General features: G+C 47.6%; 1 protein-coding gene across 1 annotated transcript in view; it reads left to right on the top strand.

The window, feature by feature from the left end:
- Positions 1-19,131, top strand: part of LOC143294658 (uncharacterized) — a 149,613-nt gene that overhangs the window by 91,209 nt on the left and 39,273 nt on the right. Inside the window, exons 5-9 of the mRNA XM_076606036.1 lie at positions 84-326; positions 2,506-4,834; positions 7,514-7,627; positions 9,886-10,012; positions 13,318-13,456. Of these exons, the coding sequence (XP_076462151.1) occupies positions 84-326; positions 2,506-4,834; positions 7,514-7,627; positions 9,886-10,012; positions 13,318-13,456 (2,952 nt within the window). The remainder of the gene's footprint in view (positions 1-83; positions 327-2,505; positions 4,835-7,513; positions 7,628-9,885; positions 10,013-13,317; positions 13,457-19,131) is intronic.

Below are 19,131 nucleotides of genomic sequence, written 5' to 3'. Positions count from 1 at the left end.
GTGAATTTATTTGTTTGGTTGGTTGATTGGTTAGTTAGTCGGATAGTTAGTACTTACTTACTGTTGTTTGATTTTTCACGCAGGGTGTGTGGCTGTGCAAGCTGTGCGTGATGAAGCGCGAGGTGTCGTGCCGCACTGGGGGGTGGTACCACGGGAGTCGGGGACAGGCCTTCACCCAGCACCCTCACACTGCCCACCCCCCTGACCACCCTGACCACCCCCTCCTCTCCACTTCCACTGCTGCCGCTGTCCTCCGTCGAAAGCTGAAGGACTTCGGCAACAACGGCAGCGGTGCCGCCGACTACACGACTGGCAGCGAGCATCAGGTACGATACTGTATACATGAAAGGTTAAATGACACTTACCTTGTAAGTAGATACAGTATACTTGAAAGGTTAACTCACTCAGTACGGCCAGTCCTCTCTTCTCCTCTACACAGACCCCTCGGATGTCCAGTGGGTGTCTGAATGACCCAACCTTTAGCTTCCGTCCTCAGAATTGTGGTATTCTTTGTCAACATTCACGTCTTCAGTATAAGAGCCTTCCGCTTGCAATATTTTGATGATGGTAATTGGGCTGAAACGCTGTTAACGTCGTCTCTTTCGCTGTTCGTATGGAGAGAGTTAAATGACACTTACCTTGTAAGTAGATACAGTATATTTGAAAGGTCCAATGAGACTTACCTTGTGAGTAGATACAATATATTTGAAAGGTTCAACGACACTTACCTTGTGAGTAGATACAGTATATTTGAAAGGTCCAATGAGACTTACCTTGTGAGTAGATACAGTATATTTGAAAGGTTCAACGCCACTTACCTTGTGAATAGAAGTTTGACCACAGTTCTACCCTGTGAAGGGCATGAGCAAAGAATAGATTAAAGACTGCACCTTTGTCGCCTGCCTTTTTAGAGCCAGACTGGGGCCAGCCTACTGGCTTCTGCCAAGGGTGAGGTGGCAGAGCTGTTCAGTCACAGTGGTGAAGACCCATGGAGTCAAGAGAAAACAGACATAGCACATACACAATCACTGAAGAACAGTTGAACAACTGTTAAGTGGACACAAGTGCGCTGGTTGACAGAGACATAATGATCACAACACAATAACTCGCGTCAACACAGCAGCGTGAGAATGACTGGCCTGTCCGAAACACGTCATCACACTAGCCTGACCGGCACGCTTCATCGTGCACTGAGACTGTGATTCTGACGAAGTGCCCTCTCACAGTCAGCCAAGTCAAAAGGTAGAAATACAGTCAGCCAAGTCACAGGGTAGGAATACAGTCAGCCAAGTCACAGGGTAGGAATACAGTCAGCCATGTCACAGGGTAGAAATACAGTCAGCCAGTTCAAGTGAACTTTATTCTCTTGGTGGGGGTAGCCACCCTCGCCGAGAGAGTGCGTCAGTCTGATATCAGTAATAGCAGAGCTATCACGGACTGTCTGTTGCGAACAGCAATATGTATCCACGATAATCCGGGAAACAGCACAGGTAACAGACACATCCATGTACACAGATGATGAACTGCGATATGCTTCATACTGTTCATTCAAGAGGTATACCATTAAGGGATTTTATAACAGATCAGTCACGCTAACAAAAACTGGCATCTGCCGAATGACGCGAGCTTTGAAGTAAGGGACCGACGCCCAGACCAGTTGGACACGAACTGATGCCCAGACAGCCAGCACGTACACTCACACAATGGCGGAAGCGGCGCTTTCTCATGGGTAGAATCTATTATCTCTTAAGAGAAACTGCCACATGGTTTTGTTGCTAACAATACAATTACAAGATATACACACAAAAAGGCACGCACGTGTTTCAGCATTTATAAAGTTCCCATAAAATTGTGCTGGCATATTTAAGAATATTTGACATATTTCAGAACAGTTTACAATTCAAACAGAGAGAGACTACGATATGTGTGTTAGGGAAGAAGGGAGAGACAGAGAGAGAGGGGGGAGGGGGGGGGGGAGAGAATGTGTGCGTGTGTGCGTGTTTCGGAGAGGGGAGAGATGGCGAGAGAGAGACAGAGACAGAGACACAGACAGGAAGAGAGAGAGACATACAGAGAAAGAGAGAGAGAGAGAATCTCAAAGGAAGAATTGAAGGGCATTGGGTGGTGTTGAAACTTCAGAAGTAGGTTGCGTTGGGTCGTTAAAGAAGGGGTGGGTGGTGATGGCGAGGAATTGTATGCACATCCTGTCTGTCTGTACGTGTCTGTGTTTCTCTTAAAACAACGGCAACTATGCCAGTCGGCCAGTGTGCTGATGTATCCACTGTTGGAAAATAAGGATTCATTCATTCATTCATTCATTATCATTCATCTACTCATTCATTCTTTCACTCATTCATTTTCTCCCTTCCTTCCCACCCTGACACACACGTACTCTCTCTTCTCTCTCTCCCTCCCCCACCTCTCTCTCTCTCCCTCTCCCTCTCACACATATCAAAACATTCTCCTTCCTTCTTTTCTCACACACCCCTCATCTTCCACACACAGACAAGCGGAGAAAACAAGGGAGACAGTGACGACCACCACCCGGCCTCTCTCCACCCGGTCAGTGACTCCCAGCTCGTCATGCCCCCCACCCACAGGCTCACCACCGGACAATCCCGGCGATCCCCTCCCCACCCCCACCACAACCACCCCTCCTCCTCCTCCCCCTCCTCCTCCTCCGCCCCCACAGCACGGCCCTCCCCCCGCCGGCGTGGCAGCCTGCCCCTGGGGGTGTCCCAGCCCCCTCCCCTGCCCCGGCACCTCCACGACCAGGACGACGAGGAGGACGAGAGCATCCAGGATATCCTGCTGGAGAGGAAGCTGTCCTACCGGCGGCGCCAGCAGAAGAGGCTGAGGAAGAGGTCCATGCAGAACGGGAAGGGGATTGCAGGAGGGGGAGGAGGGGGTGGTGAAGGAGGAGGAGGTGGCGGAGGAGGAGAGACGGTTCTGCCCAACAACGGTAAAGGCTGGAGATGGAGGAGGGGAGAGGAGGAGGAGGAGGAAGTGGAGGAGCCGGGCGCTGCCACCACCAGCAGCACAACCATCTCTCCCCGCCACCACCACACCCCGTACCCTGACAACAGCTTCGTGACCATCCCTCTGCACACGTCCCCAGACTCTGTGGAGGAGGCCGTGGAGGTGTTCCCCCAAGGGGTGCGGAGCGAGGCCGCGTCGCCGCTGACCCCGGAGCGCCCGAGGAACTTCAACGTCACCCGCAGCGAGGATCGCGCCCATTTCCGGCCCTCCAGCCAGGAGGACGAAGTGTTTGACGCCGCCTCCCACGCCCACACCTCCTTCTTGCACAAGACCGCCAGCACCCGCCGCAGGGCCTTCCAGAAGTCCTCGGGGTCCGGGGGCCAGAAGCAGTTGTCCATCACTATCCAGAGGTCCAGCTTCAATGAAGGAGAGCCCCCCTCCACCACCTCACCCCACCACCCCCACCCCCACCCTTACAACAGTGGCGGGGAGGACTGCGTCTTCCGGTCGTTGAAGGAAGGTCGGCGGGTGGGTTCTCCCCGGGGAAGCTCGGACAGGTTGACCAGCCCGGACGAGCGGCGTTGGGTCAGCTCCCCCGAGGACATCCGCCATGTCCTGATGAACCGCAGCGGCAGCCACAGCAGAACCCCGAGCCCTTCGACCTCGAAGAAGTTCCCCTCGCGGGACCGCGACAACAAGAGTCCGTCCAGGAGGATGCTGCTCAAGACAGGCAGCCTGAGCCCCGGCACCAGGCAGAGGGCGGGCCCCCACCACACGGGCCGCGTCAGCCCCGCAGAGTACAGGGTCATCAACCAGCCGACTGTGGGGCGGGCCAGCCCCTCGGGGCACCGCCAGGCCCCCAGCAGCGAGCCCAGCACGCCCACAGGGTGGAAGGACCCGCAGTTCCGAGGCTCGCTCAGTCCTTCCAACACGCGGCGAGTCAGGAACACGGCGACCGTCAGCCCCACCAACACCTCCACCGGCACCCCCACCCCCGCCAGGAAAACCCCGGAGAAGCGGCGATGCGGGGACGGCGGGTCGATCACCGCCACCACCACCACCACCAGGGACCACCACCACCACCACTCCCCTCAGGCGGCAGCGGACTCCCTCCCCGGCCCCAGGACCTCGGCGGGCGGTGGGGGTCCCGGCAAGCAGCGAGTGCACTCCCTGGAGTCTCCCACGTCCGCCAGGCTGAGGGAGCGCAGCTACTCGGAAGGGAATGAGCGGGGTGAGGAGAAGAGAGGAGGGGAGGTGGGCAGGGAGAGGGAGGAGGTTCTGGTGACGGCGGGGGGAGGAGGGGGAGGCCGGTCCAGGCACAGCGGGGTCTCTCAGTGCAACGTCCGCACCGGGGCCGCGGGCACCACCACCCACCCGGGAGGGAAGAAGACTCCGCTGGCGACGACCACCTCCTCCCCCTCCTCCTCCACAGCGCAGAAGTCATCCCAGCGAACCACCAAACTCCGCGGGGACGTCCAGCGAGCGCAGTCTTCCTTCACCACCACCACCACCACTGCCACCACCACCACCACCACAGGCCCGTACTCCATCGCCACACAGTCGCTCCGCCGAGTGAAGTCTCCGGACACTGGGGCGGAAGCCGTTCCCAGGTCACGTGAGGAGGTGGTCACGTGCCGGTGTATGAGGGCGGAGGGGGGGAGGCTGGTGGGCATGGGAGGAGGAGGAGGGGGAGGAGGGGGGAGGAGCAGCTCCCCCGGGGGGACGGGGAGGAAGGAGGGGCGGAGGAACTCGTCCCCAAGGGACTTTCTGACCGTGTACGAGCAGGACACGTGGGAGGACCAGGCCGCTCAGCTGGTGCACACTGTGCTGCACAAACCGCCCGCCTCCCACCCAGGTCAGCACGTGTCACAACACAGGAGTTCAGTGTCCTTTGCTGTTTGTGAATGATGCAGTGTGTGAATGATGCAGTGTGTGAATGATGCAGAATGTGAATGATGCAGTGTCCCCAACTTGCTGTTTGTGAATGATGCAGTGTGTGAATGATGCAGTGTCCCCAACTTGCTGTTTGTGAATGATGCAGTGTGTGAATGATGCAGTGTCCCCAACTTGCTGTTTGTGAATGATGCAGTGTGTGAATGATGCAGTGTCCCCAACTTGCTGTTTGCAGTGTCCTCAACTTGCTGTTTGTGAATGATGCAGTGTGTGAATGATGCAGTGTCCCCACCTTGCTGTTTGTGAATGATGCAGTGTCCCCACCTTGCTGTTTGTGAATGATGCAGTGTGTGAATGATGCAGTGTGTGAATGATGCAGTGTCCCCAACTACTGGTGCAACTCCTGTGCTAGAACAAGTACAACTTTCCGTTGTTGTGTGAGTGTGTGTTTGTTTTGTTTTTTGGTGTTGTTTTTAATTGACCTCTTTGTTTCTGACCTCCACCTTTTCTTTCTATCGCCTCTTGTTTTCTTTGTTCGTCCTTTGCTTGTTTATTCCCTTCTGAACAGTATTTCACAACAGCCATGATTTTCTTGTGTGTGTCTTCTTCTGGACTTGGTACTGGGGCATTGCTCTATACGTTGTGTTCTGCTTTCCTTTTTTATTCACCAAGGACGTATGAGCTGCCCGTTGGCATTGAGTGCTTTTGCATGTCTGTTCTCTCTCTCTCTCTTTCGATATATATATATATATATATATATATATAATGTACATATACAATTATGTATATATATATATATATATATATAGAGAGAGAGAGAGAGAGAGAGAGAGAGAGAGAGAGAGAGATGCATAGATACATAGATATAAGTAGATAGATATAATTTTGTGTTTTATGTATGTTCAATATTATTGTTTTTAATCGTCTAGTGAAAGATTAACCAAATGGTCAACGTCAAAGACATCATCCAAGATTTACCTGCATGAGTGTGACTGTACTTGTGTTTCATTTTCTTTTCCAGGGTTTTTTTGGGGTTTTTTCTTTCTTTCTTTTTCTTCTTTTCGTTTCTCTCCTAAGGTTGTGCGGGGTTGATAATGACGCTCCATTCATGGTGAGTTCGTGATTCCATGATTGGCTGAAGGTTGCGGAATGGTCAGGACGCTCATCTGTCAATCAGGACTGCTACCTGTCAGTGCACTGTTCGTGGGGGTCTGGGCTTTAGTCCCACACTCGCCCTGTCACCAGTGTGACTGGAAAATCAAACAAAGCGTTTAGTCATTCGGGTGAGACGATAAACCCAAGTCGCATGCGCAACACACACTTGACGCACTGGAAAAGAACCCACGGCAACGTGAATGTTGTCCTCTGGCGAAATTCTGAGGAGGACATCCACTCTGATAATCATGTTAACAAATAGATATACATACATGTACTCCAGGCTTCAGCAAACGTTTGGGTTATGCTACCTTCCGGCATGTGCCCAGCAGAGTGGTGTAGCGTACATGGATTTCTCCGAACGCCGTGACGCCTTCACCATAACATGCGTGTTTTGGTCTTGGTAAACATTTACTGCGTGTTTTGGTCTTGGTAAACATTTACTGGTGTTTTGGTCTTGGTAAACATTTACTGCGTGTTTTGGTCTTGGTAAACATTTACTGCGTGTTTTGGTCTTGGTAAACATTTACTGCGTGTTTTGGCCTTGGTAAACATTTACTGCGTGTTTTGGTCTTGGTAAACATTTACTGGTGTTGAAGCAGTTGCTGAAATGCACATAGGGTAACGGGAAACATTCCTTCCTGCCGTGGAGATTCGAACCACATCCAAACAGACCTGCGTGGCACTGAAATCCGACCCTGTAACCACTCGGCTGTCCGCGACCGTCTCTCTCTCTCTCTCTCTCTCTCTCTCTTCTGTCTGTCTCTCTCTTCTGTCTGTCTGTCTCTCTCTCACTCTCTCTCTCTCTTCTGTCTGTCTGTCTGCCTGTCTGTCTGTCTCTCTCTCTCTCTCTCTCTCTCTCTCTCTCTCTCTCTCTCTCTCTTCTGACTGTTCTTAGTCTCATGAACAGTGATGTTTGAAACTGTTCAAATCATATTGATCATGCTACACACACGTTATGCCTCAATAGTGTATGGACGGTTGCAGTGATGTATACATGAAAAACAGCAACTAAACTAAAGCTGTACTCCCTTCAACTTCATGCAGTCTAGCTCGTTCATTCTGTTCCATCTTTGACGACAGACCAGAGAGAGAGAGAGAGAGAGAGAGAGAGAGAGAGAGAGATCAATAAGCGTTTGTCTCTAAATAAACAGCTTGAATTCAACAAAACATTATTCATATTCAAGATAGCTGAATGCGTTATGCTTGGGCTGCATCAACTGTCAACGTGTTCATGAATTATCTGTTGTATTTTATTCAAATTGGTTTGTTTGTTTTGTCTTTCTTTCTTTCCCTCTTTGTTTCTCTTCCACCTCATCTCCCTCTTCTTATTCTTGTTGATATGCTGTTCTTCTGATTATTAATGATGATGATGATGACGACTGTTGTCATCATCATCATCATTATTATTATTGTAATGATTGTTGTTGTTGTCCTCATTACCCTTTTCCTCACGTCGTCTTCCGCCCTCTTGTTGTCTTCCCAGAATCCTTCGGGGTGCGCGTGACTGGAGGGATATGTGACGTCAACGGAACGCTGACGACTCTCATCAAGGACGTCACTTCCGGCAGCCCTGCTCAGCTGGCAGGACTTCAGCCAGGTTGGTCACGTGGTCACACTGTCCCTCCGACCTGCGTAGGTGGGGGTGGTGGGGGGTTTGGAGGGTGGGGAGGGCGGTTCAGTTTGAATGTCTGTCTGCATTTATTGTGCTGCGTTGTGTTGTATTATGTTTATTGTATTGTATTGTATTGCATCGCGTGGCATTGTGTTGTATTGAATTGTATTGCACTGTTTTGTATTACTATGTGTGGGAATTCGGGCTGCTCTCTCCAGCGTTAGCGCGCATCATATATATATACATAAGAGAGAGAGAGAGAGAGAGAGAGAGAGAGATTTTTTATATATGTAATTCTTTTTTGTGTTTGCGTGTGTCTTGGTTTGCAGTCAAATCGGACATTATTCTATAGAATTCGCTATGAACAACCCCTTTTGTTCTCATGTGTTCTTATACGCGCGCCAAATGGGTGCTGCAGACGGGACCTCGGTTTATCTTCTCATCTGAAGATGAGGCTTGATGACGCCTAGGCGGCTGATTACTCTCGTGATCGTAGGTGAAAGGGGAGGGAAGGGTGTGTGTGGTGAGGGACTGGGGGAGAGGAGGGGGTGGGGGGGAAGGATGGGGTTGGGGGGAGGAGGGGGTTGGAGAACACATGAGCGCGAGGAGATCGCTCAGTAATGACGACGGTGACGATGATAATGAGCATGGAAAACTGAAAAGTAAAAAGAAAGAAGAAAACAGACACATAGCAGGAATGCCAGCGGATACACGCATTTATTTCTTTATTTATATTCATCTGTTTTCTTTTGCTTTATTTATTTATTTATTTATTTATTTCTATTTTGTTTTGTTTTCCTCAAGGCCTTACTAAGTGCCTTGGGGTAGGCTGCTGGTCAGACATCTGCTTAGTACATGCGGTGTGGTGTTATTCTGAACCAGTCTGATGTCAGTGACGGTGTGGCGTTATTCTGAACCAGTCCGATGTCAGTGACGGTGTGGCGTTATTCTGAACCAGTCTGATGTTAGTGACGGTATGGCGTTATTCTGAACCAGTCCGATGTCAGTGACGGTGTGGCGTTATTCTGAACCAGTCTGATGTCAGTGACGGTGTGGCGTTATTCTGAACCAGTCGATCTCAGTGACGGTATGGCGTTATTCTGAACCAGTCTGATGTTAGTGATGGTGTGGCGTTATTCTGAACCAGTCTGATGTCAGTGACGGTGTGGCGTTATTCTGAACCAGTCTGATGTTAGTGACGGTGTGGCGTTATTCTGAACCAGTCCGATCTCAGTGACGGTATGGCGTTATTCTGAACCAGTCTGATGTTAGTGACGGTATGGCGTTATTCTGAACCAGTCTGATGTTAGTGACGGTGTGGCGTTATTCTGAACCAGTCCGATCTCAGTGACGGTATGGCGTTATTCTGAACCAGTCTGATGTTAGTGACGGTGTGGCGTTATTCTGAACCAGTCCGATCTCAGTGACTGTATGGCGTTATTCTGAACCAGTCTGATGTTAGTGACGGTGTGGCGTTATTCTGAACCAGTCCGATCTCAGTGACGGTATGGCGTTATTCTGAACCAGTCTGATGTTAGTGACGGTATGGCGTTATTCTGAACCAGTCTGATGTCAGTGACGGTGTGGCGTTATTCTGAACCAGTCTGATGTTAGTGACGGTGTGGCGTTATTCTGAACCAGTCTGATGTTAGTGACGGTGTGGCGTTATTCTGAACCAGTCTGATGTTAGTGACGGTGTGGCGTTATTCTGAACCAGTCTGATCTCAGTGACTCCTCCTGGAGAACCTCAAACTCCGGGACGGTCAGAGAAGGAAAAGCATCGTTCTACTCATTGACTGCTGATGGGGAATATGCTACTTAGTGAAGGCTGTCATCTCACCAGATAAAACTGACCTTGCCTGGACTTCCTTCTTGGTTGCATCAGTTCTGTTCAGCAAAGTCAGTGTCTCAGTTATATCCGTTAACCCCTTCAGTGCCAGGAGAAAGACAGCAGAAAATGGGGTTCCAAGTCATAAAACAACATCCTAAACAATAAGCCTAAAACTGAGAAAATGGTTGATAAACTGTGGGAATTTTCAACCTTCCAGAGTTATATCCCTTTTCTGGATACGTCATCAGTGACGTCACTATGCATGTGATCCAATATTTTGATAGTGTTTGATCATGTTCATCATAATCACCACCATTATCACCATCATCATTATCATCATCATTCTTGTTGTTGTTGTTGTTGTTGTTATCATCATTATCATTGTTAATATTATTATCATCATCATCACCAGGGGACCAAGTGGTAGAGTGGAATGGGCAGCCGCTGTCAGGCGCCACTTTCGAACGGGTGCTGGACATGGTGAGCACCACTCGTTTCGACACCCTGCACCTCTTCACCTTGCCGAAACGGTTTGTCGGGTGAGCGAGATGTCAGTTATCTGTTCATTTCGTTTCATGTGGATACTTTACACAGCGCCTGTGCTTGGTCAGAGACCAAGCTGTAAGCGCTTTACAAAACACGGGGTCATCTACACAACGGGCTGGGTAGAGCCGACTGACGGCTGTCATTGGGCGCTCCATCATTTTTAATGTTTTTACACTTTATACCCCCCCCCCCCCCCTTTTTTTATTTTATTTTTTTTTTTTAATTACACTTCATACCTATCTGGTTTAGCTGTTGTTCTTTTCCCCCATTTTATTGATTTTTTTTTTTTTTTTTTTTGGTTCAATTCATTGTTTCGTTTTATTCAAAAATATTGATTTCACACATCTTTTTCTTTCTTTTTTGTCATTCTTTTGGTATCGTTGTTGGTTGTTTTCGGGTTTTGTTGTTGTTGTTTTTTTGTTTGTTTTTTTTCTTTATAAATATTTCAGTTATGTTATTTTACTTTCGTTTTCATTATGCTTTGTTTCATTTTGTGGTGTTTCTTCTTCTTCTTCTTCTTCTTCTTCTTCTTCTTCTTATTATTATTATTATTATTATTATTATTATCTTATAAATAATGTTTTATTTGACTTTATTTCATTTGATTTGGGCAGGACGGGCCCTTCTTTCTTTAATCTGACCCACAGTAATTTACCTGTACATTGTGTTTCTCTGACATTGAAGACTTAATAAATAAAATGTCAGTAATTTACCTATTCACTGTGTTTCCCAGATATGTCAGTAAATTACCAGTAATTTCTCGCTCTCACACTTTCTCTCACGTTTCACTGGAAAATCAGATTGAGCGTCCAGTCATTCGGATGAGACGATAAACCCAGATCCCGTGTTCAGCACGCCGCTTGGCGCACTGAAAAAGAACCCATGGCAACAACAGTGTTGTCCTTTGGCAAAATTCTGTATCCACTCTGATAGTAACACAAAGTATGCAAGCACTTCATCCTGACTGAGCGTTAGGTTGTGCTGCCAGTCAGACATCTGCCTAGCAGATGTGGTGTAGCATGATTATTTGGATTTGTCCGAACACAGTGACATCTCCTTCAGAAACAAACTGTACACTGTGTTTCCGTGGCATGTCAGTAATTGACCTGTACACTGTGTTTCCCTGACATGTCAGTAATTTACCTGTACTTTGTGTTTCCCTGACATGTCAGTAATTTACCTGTACTTTGTGTTTCCCTGACATGTCAGTAATTTACCTTAAACTGTGTTTCCCTGACATGTCAGTAATTTACCTGTACACTGTGTTTCCCTGACATGTCAGTAATTTACCTGTACACTGTAATTTACCTGTACATTGTGTTTCCCTGACATGTCAGTAATTTACCTGTACACTGTGTTTCCCTGGCATGTCAGTAATTTACCTGTACACTGTAATTTACCTGTACATTGTGTTTCCCTGACATGTCAGTAATTTACCTGTACTTTGTGTTTCCCTGACATGTCAGTAATTTACCTTAAACTGTGTTTCCCTGACATGTCAGTAATTTACCTGTACACTGTGTTTCCCTGGCATGTCAGTAATTTACCTGTACACTGTAATTTACCTTACATTGTGTTTCCCTGACATGTCAGTAATTTACCTGTACACTGTGTTTCCCTGACATGTCAGTAATTTACCTGTACATTGTGTTTCCCTGACATGTCAGTAATTTACCTGTACACTGTGTTTCCCTGGCATGTCAGTAATTTACCTGTACACTGTGTTTCCCTGACATGTCAGTAATTTACCTGTACACTGTAATTTACCTTACATTGTGTTTCCCTGACATGTCAGTAATTTACCTTACACTGTGTTCCCATGACATGTCAGTAATTTACCTGTACACTGTGTTTCCCTGGCATGTCAGTAATTTACCTGTACTATGTGTTTCCCTGACATGTCAGTAATTGACCTGTACACTGTGTTTCCCTGACATGTCAGTAATTTACCTGTACTATGTGTTTCCCTGACATGTCAGTAATTTACCTGTACACTGTGTTTCCCTGACATGTCAGTAATTTACCTGTACACTGTGTTTCCCTGACATGTCAGTAATTTACCTGAACACTGTGTTTCCCTGAAATGTCAGTAATTTACCTTAAACTGTGTTTCCCTGAAATGTCAGTAATTGACCTGTACACTGTGTTTCCCTGACATGTCAGTAATTGACCTGTACACTGTGTTTCCCTGACATGTCAGTAATTTACCTTAAACTGTGTTTCCCTGAAATGTCAGTAATTGACCTGTACACTGTGTTTCCCTGAAATGTCAGTAATTGACCTGTACATTGTGTTTCCCTGACATGTCAGTAATTTACCTGTACACTGTGTTTCCCTGACATGTCAGTAATTTACCTTAAACTGTGTTTCCCTGACATGTCAGTAATTGACCTGTACACTGTGTTTCCCTGACATGTCAGTAATTTACCTTAAACTGTGTTTCCCTGAAATGTCAGTAATTGACCTGTACACTGTGTTTCCCTGAAATGTCAGTAATTGACCTGTACATTGTGTTTCCCTGACATGTCAGTAATTTACCTGTACACTGTGTTTCCCTGACATGTCAGTAATTTACCTGTACATTGTGTTTCCCTGACATGTCAGTAATTTACCTGTACACTGTGTTTCCCTGACATGTCAGTAATTTACCTGTACACTGTGTTTCCCTGACATGTCAGTAATTTACCTGTACACTGTGTTTCCCTGACATGTCAGTAATTGACCTGTACATTGTGTTTCCCTGACATGTCAGTAATTTACCTGTACTTTGTGTTTCCCTGACATGTCAGTAATTTACCTGTACACTGTGTTTCCCTGACATGTCAGTAATTTACCTGTACTTTGTGTTTCCCTGACATGTCAGTAATTTACCTGTACACTGTGTTTCCCTGACATGTCAGTAATTTACCTGTACTATGTGTTTCCCTGGCATGTCAGTAATTTACCTTACATTGTGTTTCCCTGACATGTCAGTAATTTACCTTACACTGTGTTCCCATGACATGTCAGTAATTTACCTGTACACTGTGTTTCCCTGACATGTCAGTAATTTACCTGTACACTGTGTTTCCCTGACATGTCAGTAATTTACCTGTACTTTGTGTTTCCCTGACATGTCAGTAATTTACCTGTACACTGTGTTTCCCTGACATGTCAGTAATTTACCTGTACTTTGTGTTTCTCTGACATGTCAGTAATTTACCTGTACACTGTGTTTCTCTGACATGTCAGTAATTTACCTTACATTGTGTTTCCCTGACATGTCAGTAATTTACCTGTACGTAATTTTACCTGCCAGACGAGCCCCCAGCCCGTTCCGCTGCAGCAGCCGTAGCTCGGACCTGGAGGGGAGGGGGGGAGGCACCAGTCCCCCCTCCCCCGGCCACTCCGCCTCGGACACCACCACCCACAAACGGCGTCTGCTGCCAAGGACACCTGTAAGTAGTCCAGGTTGGGGGTGCGGGGGAGAAGAGAGCTGGGGTGTGTGCAAAGGGACCGGGGTTGCTGGATGGGGGGTAGGGAAGGTGAGGGTTAGAGGGGGTGAGGGTTAAGGGGTGAGGGTTAGTGGGGGTGAGGGTTAGGGGGGTGAGGGTTAAGGGGGGTGATGGTTAGGGGGGTGAGGGTTAAGGGGGTGAGGGTTAAGGGGGTGAGGGGTTGGGGGTTAGGGGGGTGAGGGTTAGTGGGATGAGGGTTAAGGGTGTTGAGGGTTAGTGGGGGTAAGGGGGTTAAGGGCGGTGAGGGTTGTGGGGGTGAGGGTTAAGGGGGTGAGGGTTGTGGGGGTGAGGGTTAAGGGGGTGAGGGTTGTGGGGGTGAGGGTTGGAGAGGTGGGGCTGAGGATTAGGGGCGAATGGGGGTTAGGGGGTGAGGGTTAAGGGGGTGAGGGTTAAGGGGGTGAGGGTTAAGGGGGGTGAGGGTTAGGGGGGGTGAGGGTTGTGGGGGTGAGGGTTGTGGGGGTGAGGGTTGGAGAGGTGGGGCTGAGGATTAGGGGCGAATGGGGGTTAGGGGGTGAGGGTTAAGGAGGTGAGGGTTAGTGGGGGTAAGGGGGTTAAGGGGGGTGAGGGTTAGTGGGGGTGAGGGTTGGAGAGGTGGGGCTGAGGATTAGGGGCGAATGGGGGTTAGGGGGTGAGGGTTAAGAGTGTGGGGGTTGAAGTGTTGGGGTTGGGAGGTGAGACTTCGGCAGGGAGAGGGTTGGGGAATGAGAATAAGTCAGGGCGAGAATTAGGGGGGTGGGGGATTACTTCGTGGGGATTACCCAAGCTGGTCGATACAGCGCCGACTTGTTGTGACTTCGAATTACAGATGAAGTTTATTAAAAGTGAAATAGAAGTCTCTCGTGGCAGAGTCGGTAAGAAGTTTGACTTGTGATCCAGTGTTCACAGTGATCAGTGTGACTTGTGATCCAGTGTTCACAGTGATCAGTGTGACTTGTGATCCAGTGTTCACAGTGATCAGTGTGACTTGTGATCCAGTGTTCACAGTGATCAGTGTGACTTGTGATCCAGTGTTCACAGTGATCAGTGTGACTTGTGATCCAGTGTTCACAGTGATCAGCGTGACTTGTGATCCAGTGTTCACAGTGATCAAGGTTGGAGGCTCCGTCTCGGCATGGTGTAGTGTCCTTGGGAAAAGCACTTTACTTCTTGTTCATATTACAGATATCCTACATAAATAATGATAATGATGACAATAATAATAATAATAATAATATTGATAATGATAATAATGATGATAATACTGATGATATGGACGGAATAATAATAAGAAGAAGAAGAATAACAATAATAATAATGATAATAATAATGATGATGATGATGATGATAAATAAGATGATAATAACACTACTCATAATTTAGGTTGTGGCTGTAAGGTGCCATCGTAATGCACTAAACATTGGACTGATACACTAATCCTGTCAGCAATGCGCCAGACCATCAGTTAGCACATTGGACCATATAAAGATCTGCTGGCATCATTCGAGAAAAGAAACGTATATATACTGACACGTAACAAGATCTGATCCAACGTCCTTATTGAGAAAAAATCCACCAAAGGAACAATTTAGATTGGGAGACGGATTGAAAGAAGAAGAAAAAGAAGAAAAAAAAGAAAGAAAGAAAAAAGAAACGATGGGCTGACAACACTGCAGAAAGGACAGGAAAACCATGTGCAGAGACCCAGGCTTTGACACAGAACCCACAGACCTGGAGGAATCTCGTGAACAGTTCTATGCGGCGTTCAAATGACCCTTCACAGAGGAGGAGGAGGAAGAGGAGGAGGAGAGAAGAGGAAGAAGAAGAAGAAGAGGAAGAAGAAGAGGAAGAAGAGGAAGAAGAGGAGGAGGAGAGAAGAGGAAGAAGAAGAAGAAGAAAAGAAGCATCCTGTCTCACCGTGTTGTTCTGGAGGTGTGGGTGATCAGACTTCCTGTCTCACCTTTCCTGGCGCTGTGATCCCCGACGGCCATGATCCTAACCGTAGATGGGTGTTTGCCCTCATCCCATAATTGTAAACGTATTTGTATTTGTATTATGTATTTGTATTTCTATTTATCACAACTGATTTCTCTGTGTGAAATTCGGGCTACTCTCCCCGGGGAGAGCGCGTCGCTACACTACAGCGCCACCCATTGTAGATGGGTGTTTGCCCTCATCCCATGATTATAACCGTAGATGGGTGTTTGCCCTTATCCCATGATTATATCCGTAGATGGGTGTTTGCCCTTATCCCATGATTATAACCGTAGAAGGGTGTTTGCCCTCATCCCATAATTATAACCGTAGAAGGGTGTTTGCCCTCATCCCATAATTATAACCGTAGAAGGGTGTTTGCCCTCATCCCATAATTGTAGTGAACTTGGGAGACCCACGTGTGACTTCTCGATGGTGTGGCAGACGCACACTGATGTACTTCGGACAATCTTGCCTTTGGATTTGATTCGATTTTATTTGATTATATTTTGTATTGTGGTCGATCCGGCACATGACCATGCAGAATAACAACCATGAAAGCATTTTGTACACACACATAAGTAATTATAGATGGGTGGGTGGGTGGGGGATGGGGGCGAGGGATGGGCAGGGAGGGGGATATGGGGGTGGTGGTGGTGAAGGTGTTGGTGTGGATGAGGATGATGTTCGGAAAAGGGGGGCGTGTGTGCGTGGGGTGGGGGGAGGGGAATGGGGGTGGGGGAGCGGGAGGAGCATAAATTGTGAATAAGGTAAGGGTGCGAAATAGGATGATTTACCTGTGTGTGTGTGTGTGTGTGTGTGTGTGTGTGTGTGTGTGTGTGTGTGTGTGTGTGTGTGTGTTCAACCGTTGTTCAAACACGTCGAGTCAGCACACACACACACACACACACACACACACACACACACACACACACACACACACACACACACACACACACACACACACACATACACACACACATTTTAGTCATAACTTCAGTCCATCGTATATTCGCGGGATCAGACTGTGACCAGTATAGTTTACATGACACACACTCTGGCCGTTGTGTCTACTTCATACATGTCAGTGTTGTTCTCACCACCTGTGAGAAAGCTCACCTGAAAGATGTCATTATGCACACGTAAGAATGAACCCCAATATACCGGTGGTGTGGGGGGTGGGTGGGGGTGGGGTGTTCCCAACTGCGGAAGCCATCCGTATGTTCCCACGGGAACAGGTCCGACTCACCTATTCTCTGTCCTGTTTGGCCTACTGTGTGATGTGGTGCCACCCTCTGTCCTGTTTGGCCTACTGTGTGATGTGGTGCCACCCTCAGTGACCTGTTCAGTTTGTTATCTCTGTCCTGTTTGGCCTACTGTGTGATGTGGTGCCACCCTCAGTGACCTGTTCAGTTTGTTGTCTCTGTCCTGTTTGGCCTACTGTGTGATGTGGTGCCACCCTCAGTGACCTGTTCAGTTTGTTCTCTGTCCTGTTTGGCCTACTGTGTGATGTGGTGCCACCCTCAGTGACCTGTTCAGTTTGTTATCTCTGTCCTGTTTGGCCTACTGTGTGATGTGGTGCCACCCTCAGTGACCTGTTCAGTTTGTTCTCTGTCCTGTTTGGCCTACTGTGTGATGTGGTGCCACCCTCTGTCCTGTTTGGCCTACTGTGTGATGTGGTGCCACCCTCTGTCCTGTTTGGCCTACTGTGTGATGTGGTGCCACCCTCTGTCCTGTTTGGCCTACTGTGTGATGTGGTGCCACCCTCTGTCCTGTTTGGCCTACTGTGTGATGTGGTGCCACCCTCAGTGACCTGTTCAGTTTGTTATCTGTCCTGTTTGGCCTACTGTGTGATGTGGTGCCACACTCGGTGACCTGTTCAGTTTGTTCTCTGTCCTGTTTGGCCACTCGCCACTCCCGTTTTGCCTATTCAGCCTCTCTTTCTCAAACACGCACACTCAAACACACACACACACACACACACACACACACACACACACACACACACACACACACACACACACACACACACACACACACACACACACACACACACACACCGTTCATGAACGAGCATTACAATATGTTTGTGAACATAATACCCAATGCCCAGATCACAATGCTCTCAGACAAAAAGAAGAAATTTTATAGTAAAGTTTAAAACGATAAATTGGGGAAGACATATCTTTCGCAGCTTTGGACGGCACTTCAAATAAGTACATAGATGAACTAGAAATAGTGGAATCGAGACAACCGATTCTGTGGTAGGCCAATCAGGAATAGCTGTGTAAAGAACAGGTGAATCAGGAATAGCTGTGTAAGGAATAGGCCGATCAGGAATTGCTGTGTAAGAAATAGGCCAATCAGGAATAGCTGTGTAAGGAATAGGTGAATCAGGAATAGCTGTGTAAGGAATAGGTGAATCAGGAATAGCTGTGTAAGGAATAGGCCAATCAGGAATAGCTGTGTAAGGAATGGGCCAATCAGGAATAGTTGTGTAAGGAATAGGTGAATCAGGAATAGCTGTGTAAGGAATAGGTGAATCAGGAATAGCTGTGTAAGGAATAGGTGAATCAGGAATTGCTGTGTAAGGAATAGGTGAATCAGGAATTGCTGTGTAAGGAATAGGTGAATCAGGAATTGCTGTGTAAGGAATAGGTGAATCAGGAATAGCTGTGTAAGGAATAGGTGAATCAGGAATTGCTGTGTAAGGAATAGGCCAATCAGGAATAGCTGTGTAAGGAATAGGCCAATCAGGAATAGCTGTGTAAGGAATAGGCCAATCAGGAATAGCTGTGTAAGGAATAGGTGAATCAGGAATTGCTGTGTAAGGAATAGGTGAATCAGGAATTGCTGTGTAAGGAATAGGTGAATCAGGAATTGCTGTGTAAGGAATAGGTGAATCAGGAATAAGCGAATCGGGGTAACTCCGTTCCCACGTAGACTTCTTTTGTGTCTACACGTCACGTACGCCTGCCGATTATATATATATATATCGTTATGTGTCTGACTGGTGAGCAGTACAGGGTGCACAGAAAGTGAAGGACCACTTGGGAACTGGTCTAAAGTTTACTTCTCCTTTGAGGCATGTAGGAATGATGCTGAGTTTTCAGCACCACTTGGGAACTGGTCTAAAGTTTACTTCTCCTTTGAGGCATGTTGGAATGATGCTGAGTTTTCAGCACCACTTGGGAACTGGTCTAAAGTTTACTTCTCCTTTGAGGCATGTAGGAATGATGCTGAGTTTTCAGCACCACTTGGGAACTGGTCTAAAGTTTACTTCTCCTTTGAGGCATGTTGGAATGATGCTGAGTTTTCAGCACCACTTGGGAACTGGTCTAAAGTTTACTTCTCCTTTGAGGCATGTAGGAATGATGCTGAGTTTTCAGCACCACTTTGGAACTTCTGTTCATCCTGGGGGCATGTGGAATGATGCTGTTCGGCACACAGTGGTTTTGCAGCAGATGTAATCAGCACCACTCATAACCACAGGCGGTCGTTTCTTGCACATGCTCTCCCACTTTTTTAAGCAACGAAAAACCCGCGGCTATCGTTTATAACCACTGAATTTTCATCTGTGAATTTGGAGGCAGAGATATTGATTTCTCAGACGTATTCTTTTCAAGCTGTTCAACATGCATGTGTGCCTGAAACAGCCGTTTGTATGA

This window comes from Babylonia areolata, chromosome 20 (assembly GCF_041734735.1).
Source record: "Babylonia areolata isolate BAREFJ2019XMU chromosome 20, ASM4173473v1, whole genome shotgun sequence".
In the NCBI taxonomy this organism is placed as follows: domain Eukaryota; kingdom Metazoa; phylum Mollusca; class Gastropoda; order Neogastropoda; family Buccinidae; genus Babylonia; species Babylonia areolata.
The sequence above is the reverse complement of the archived record's forward strand: the minus strand, read 5'-3'. Positions and strand labels throughout refer to the sequence as shown.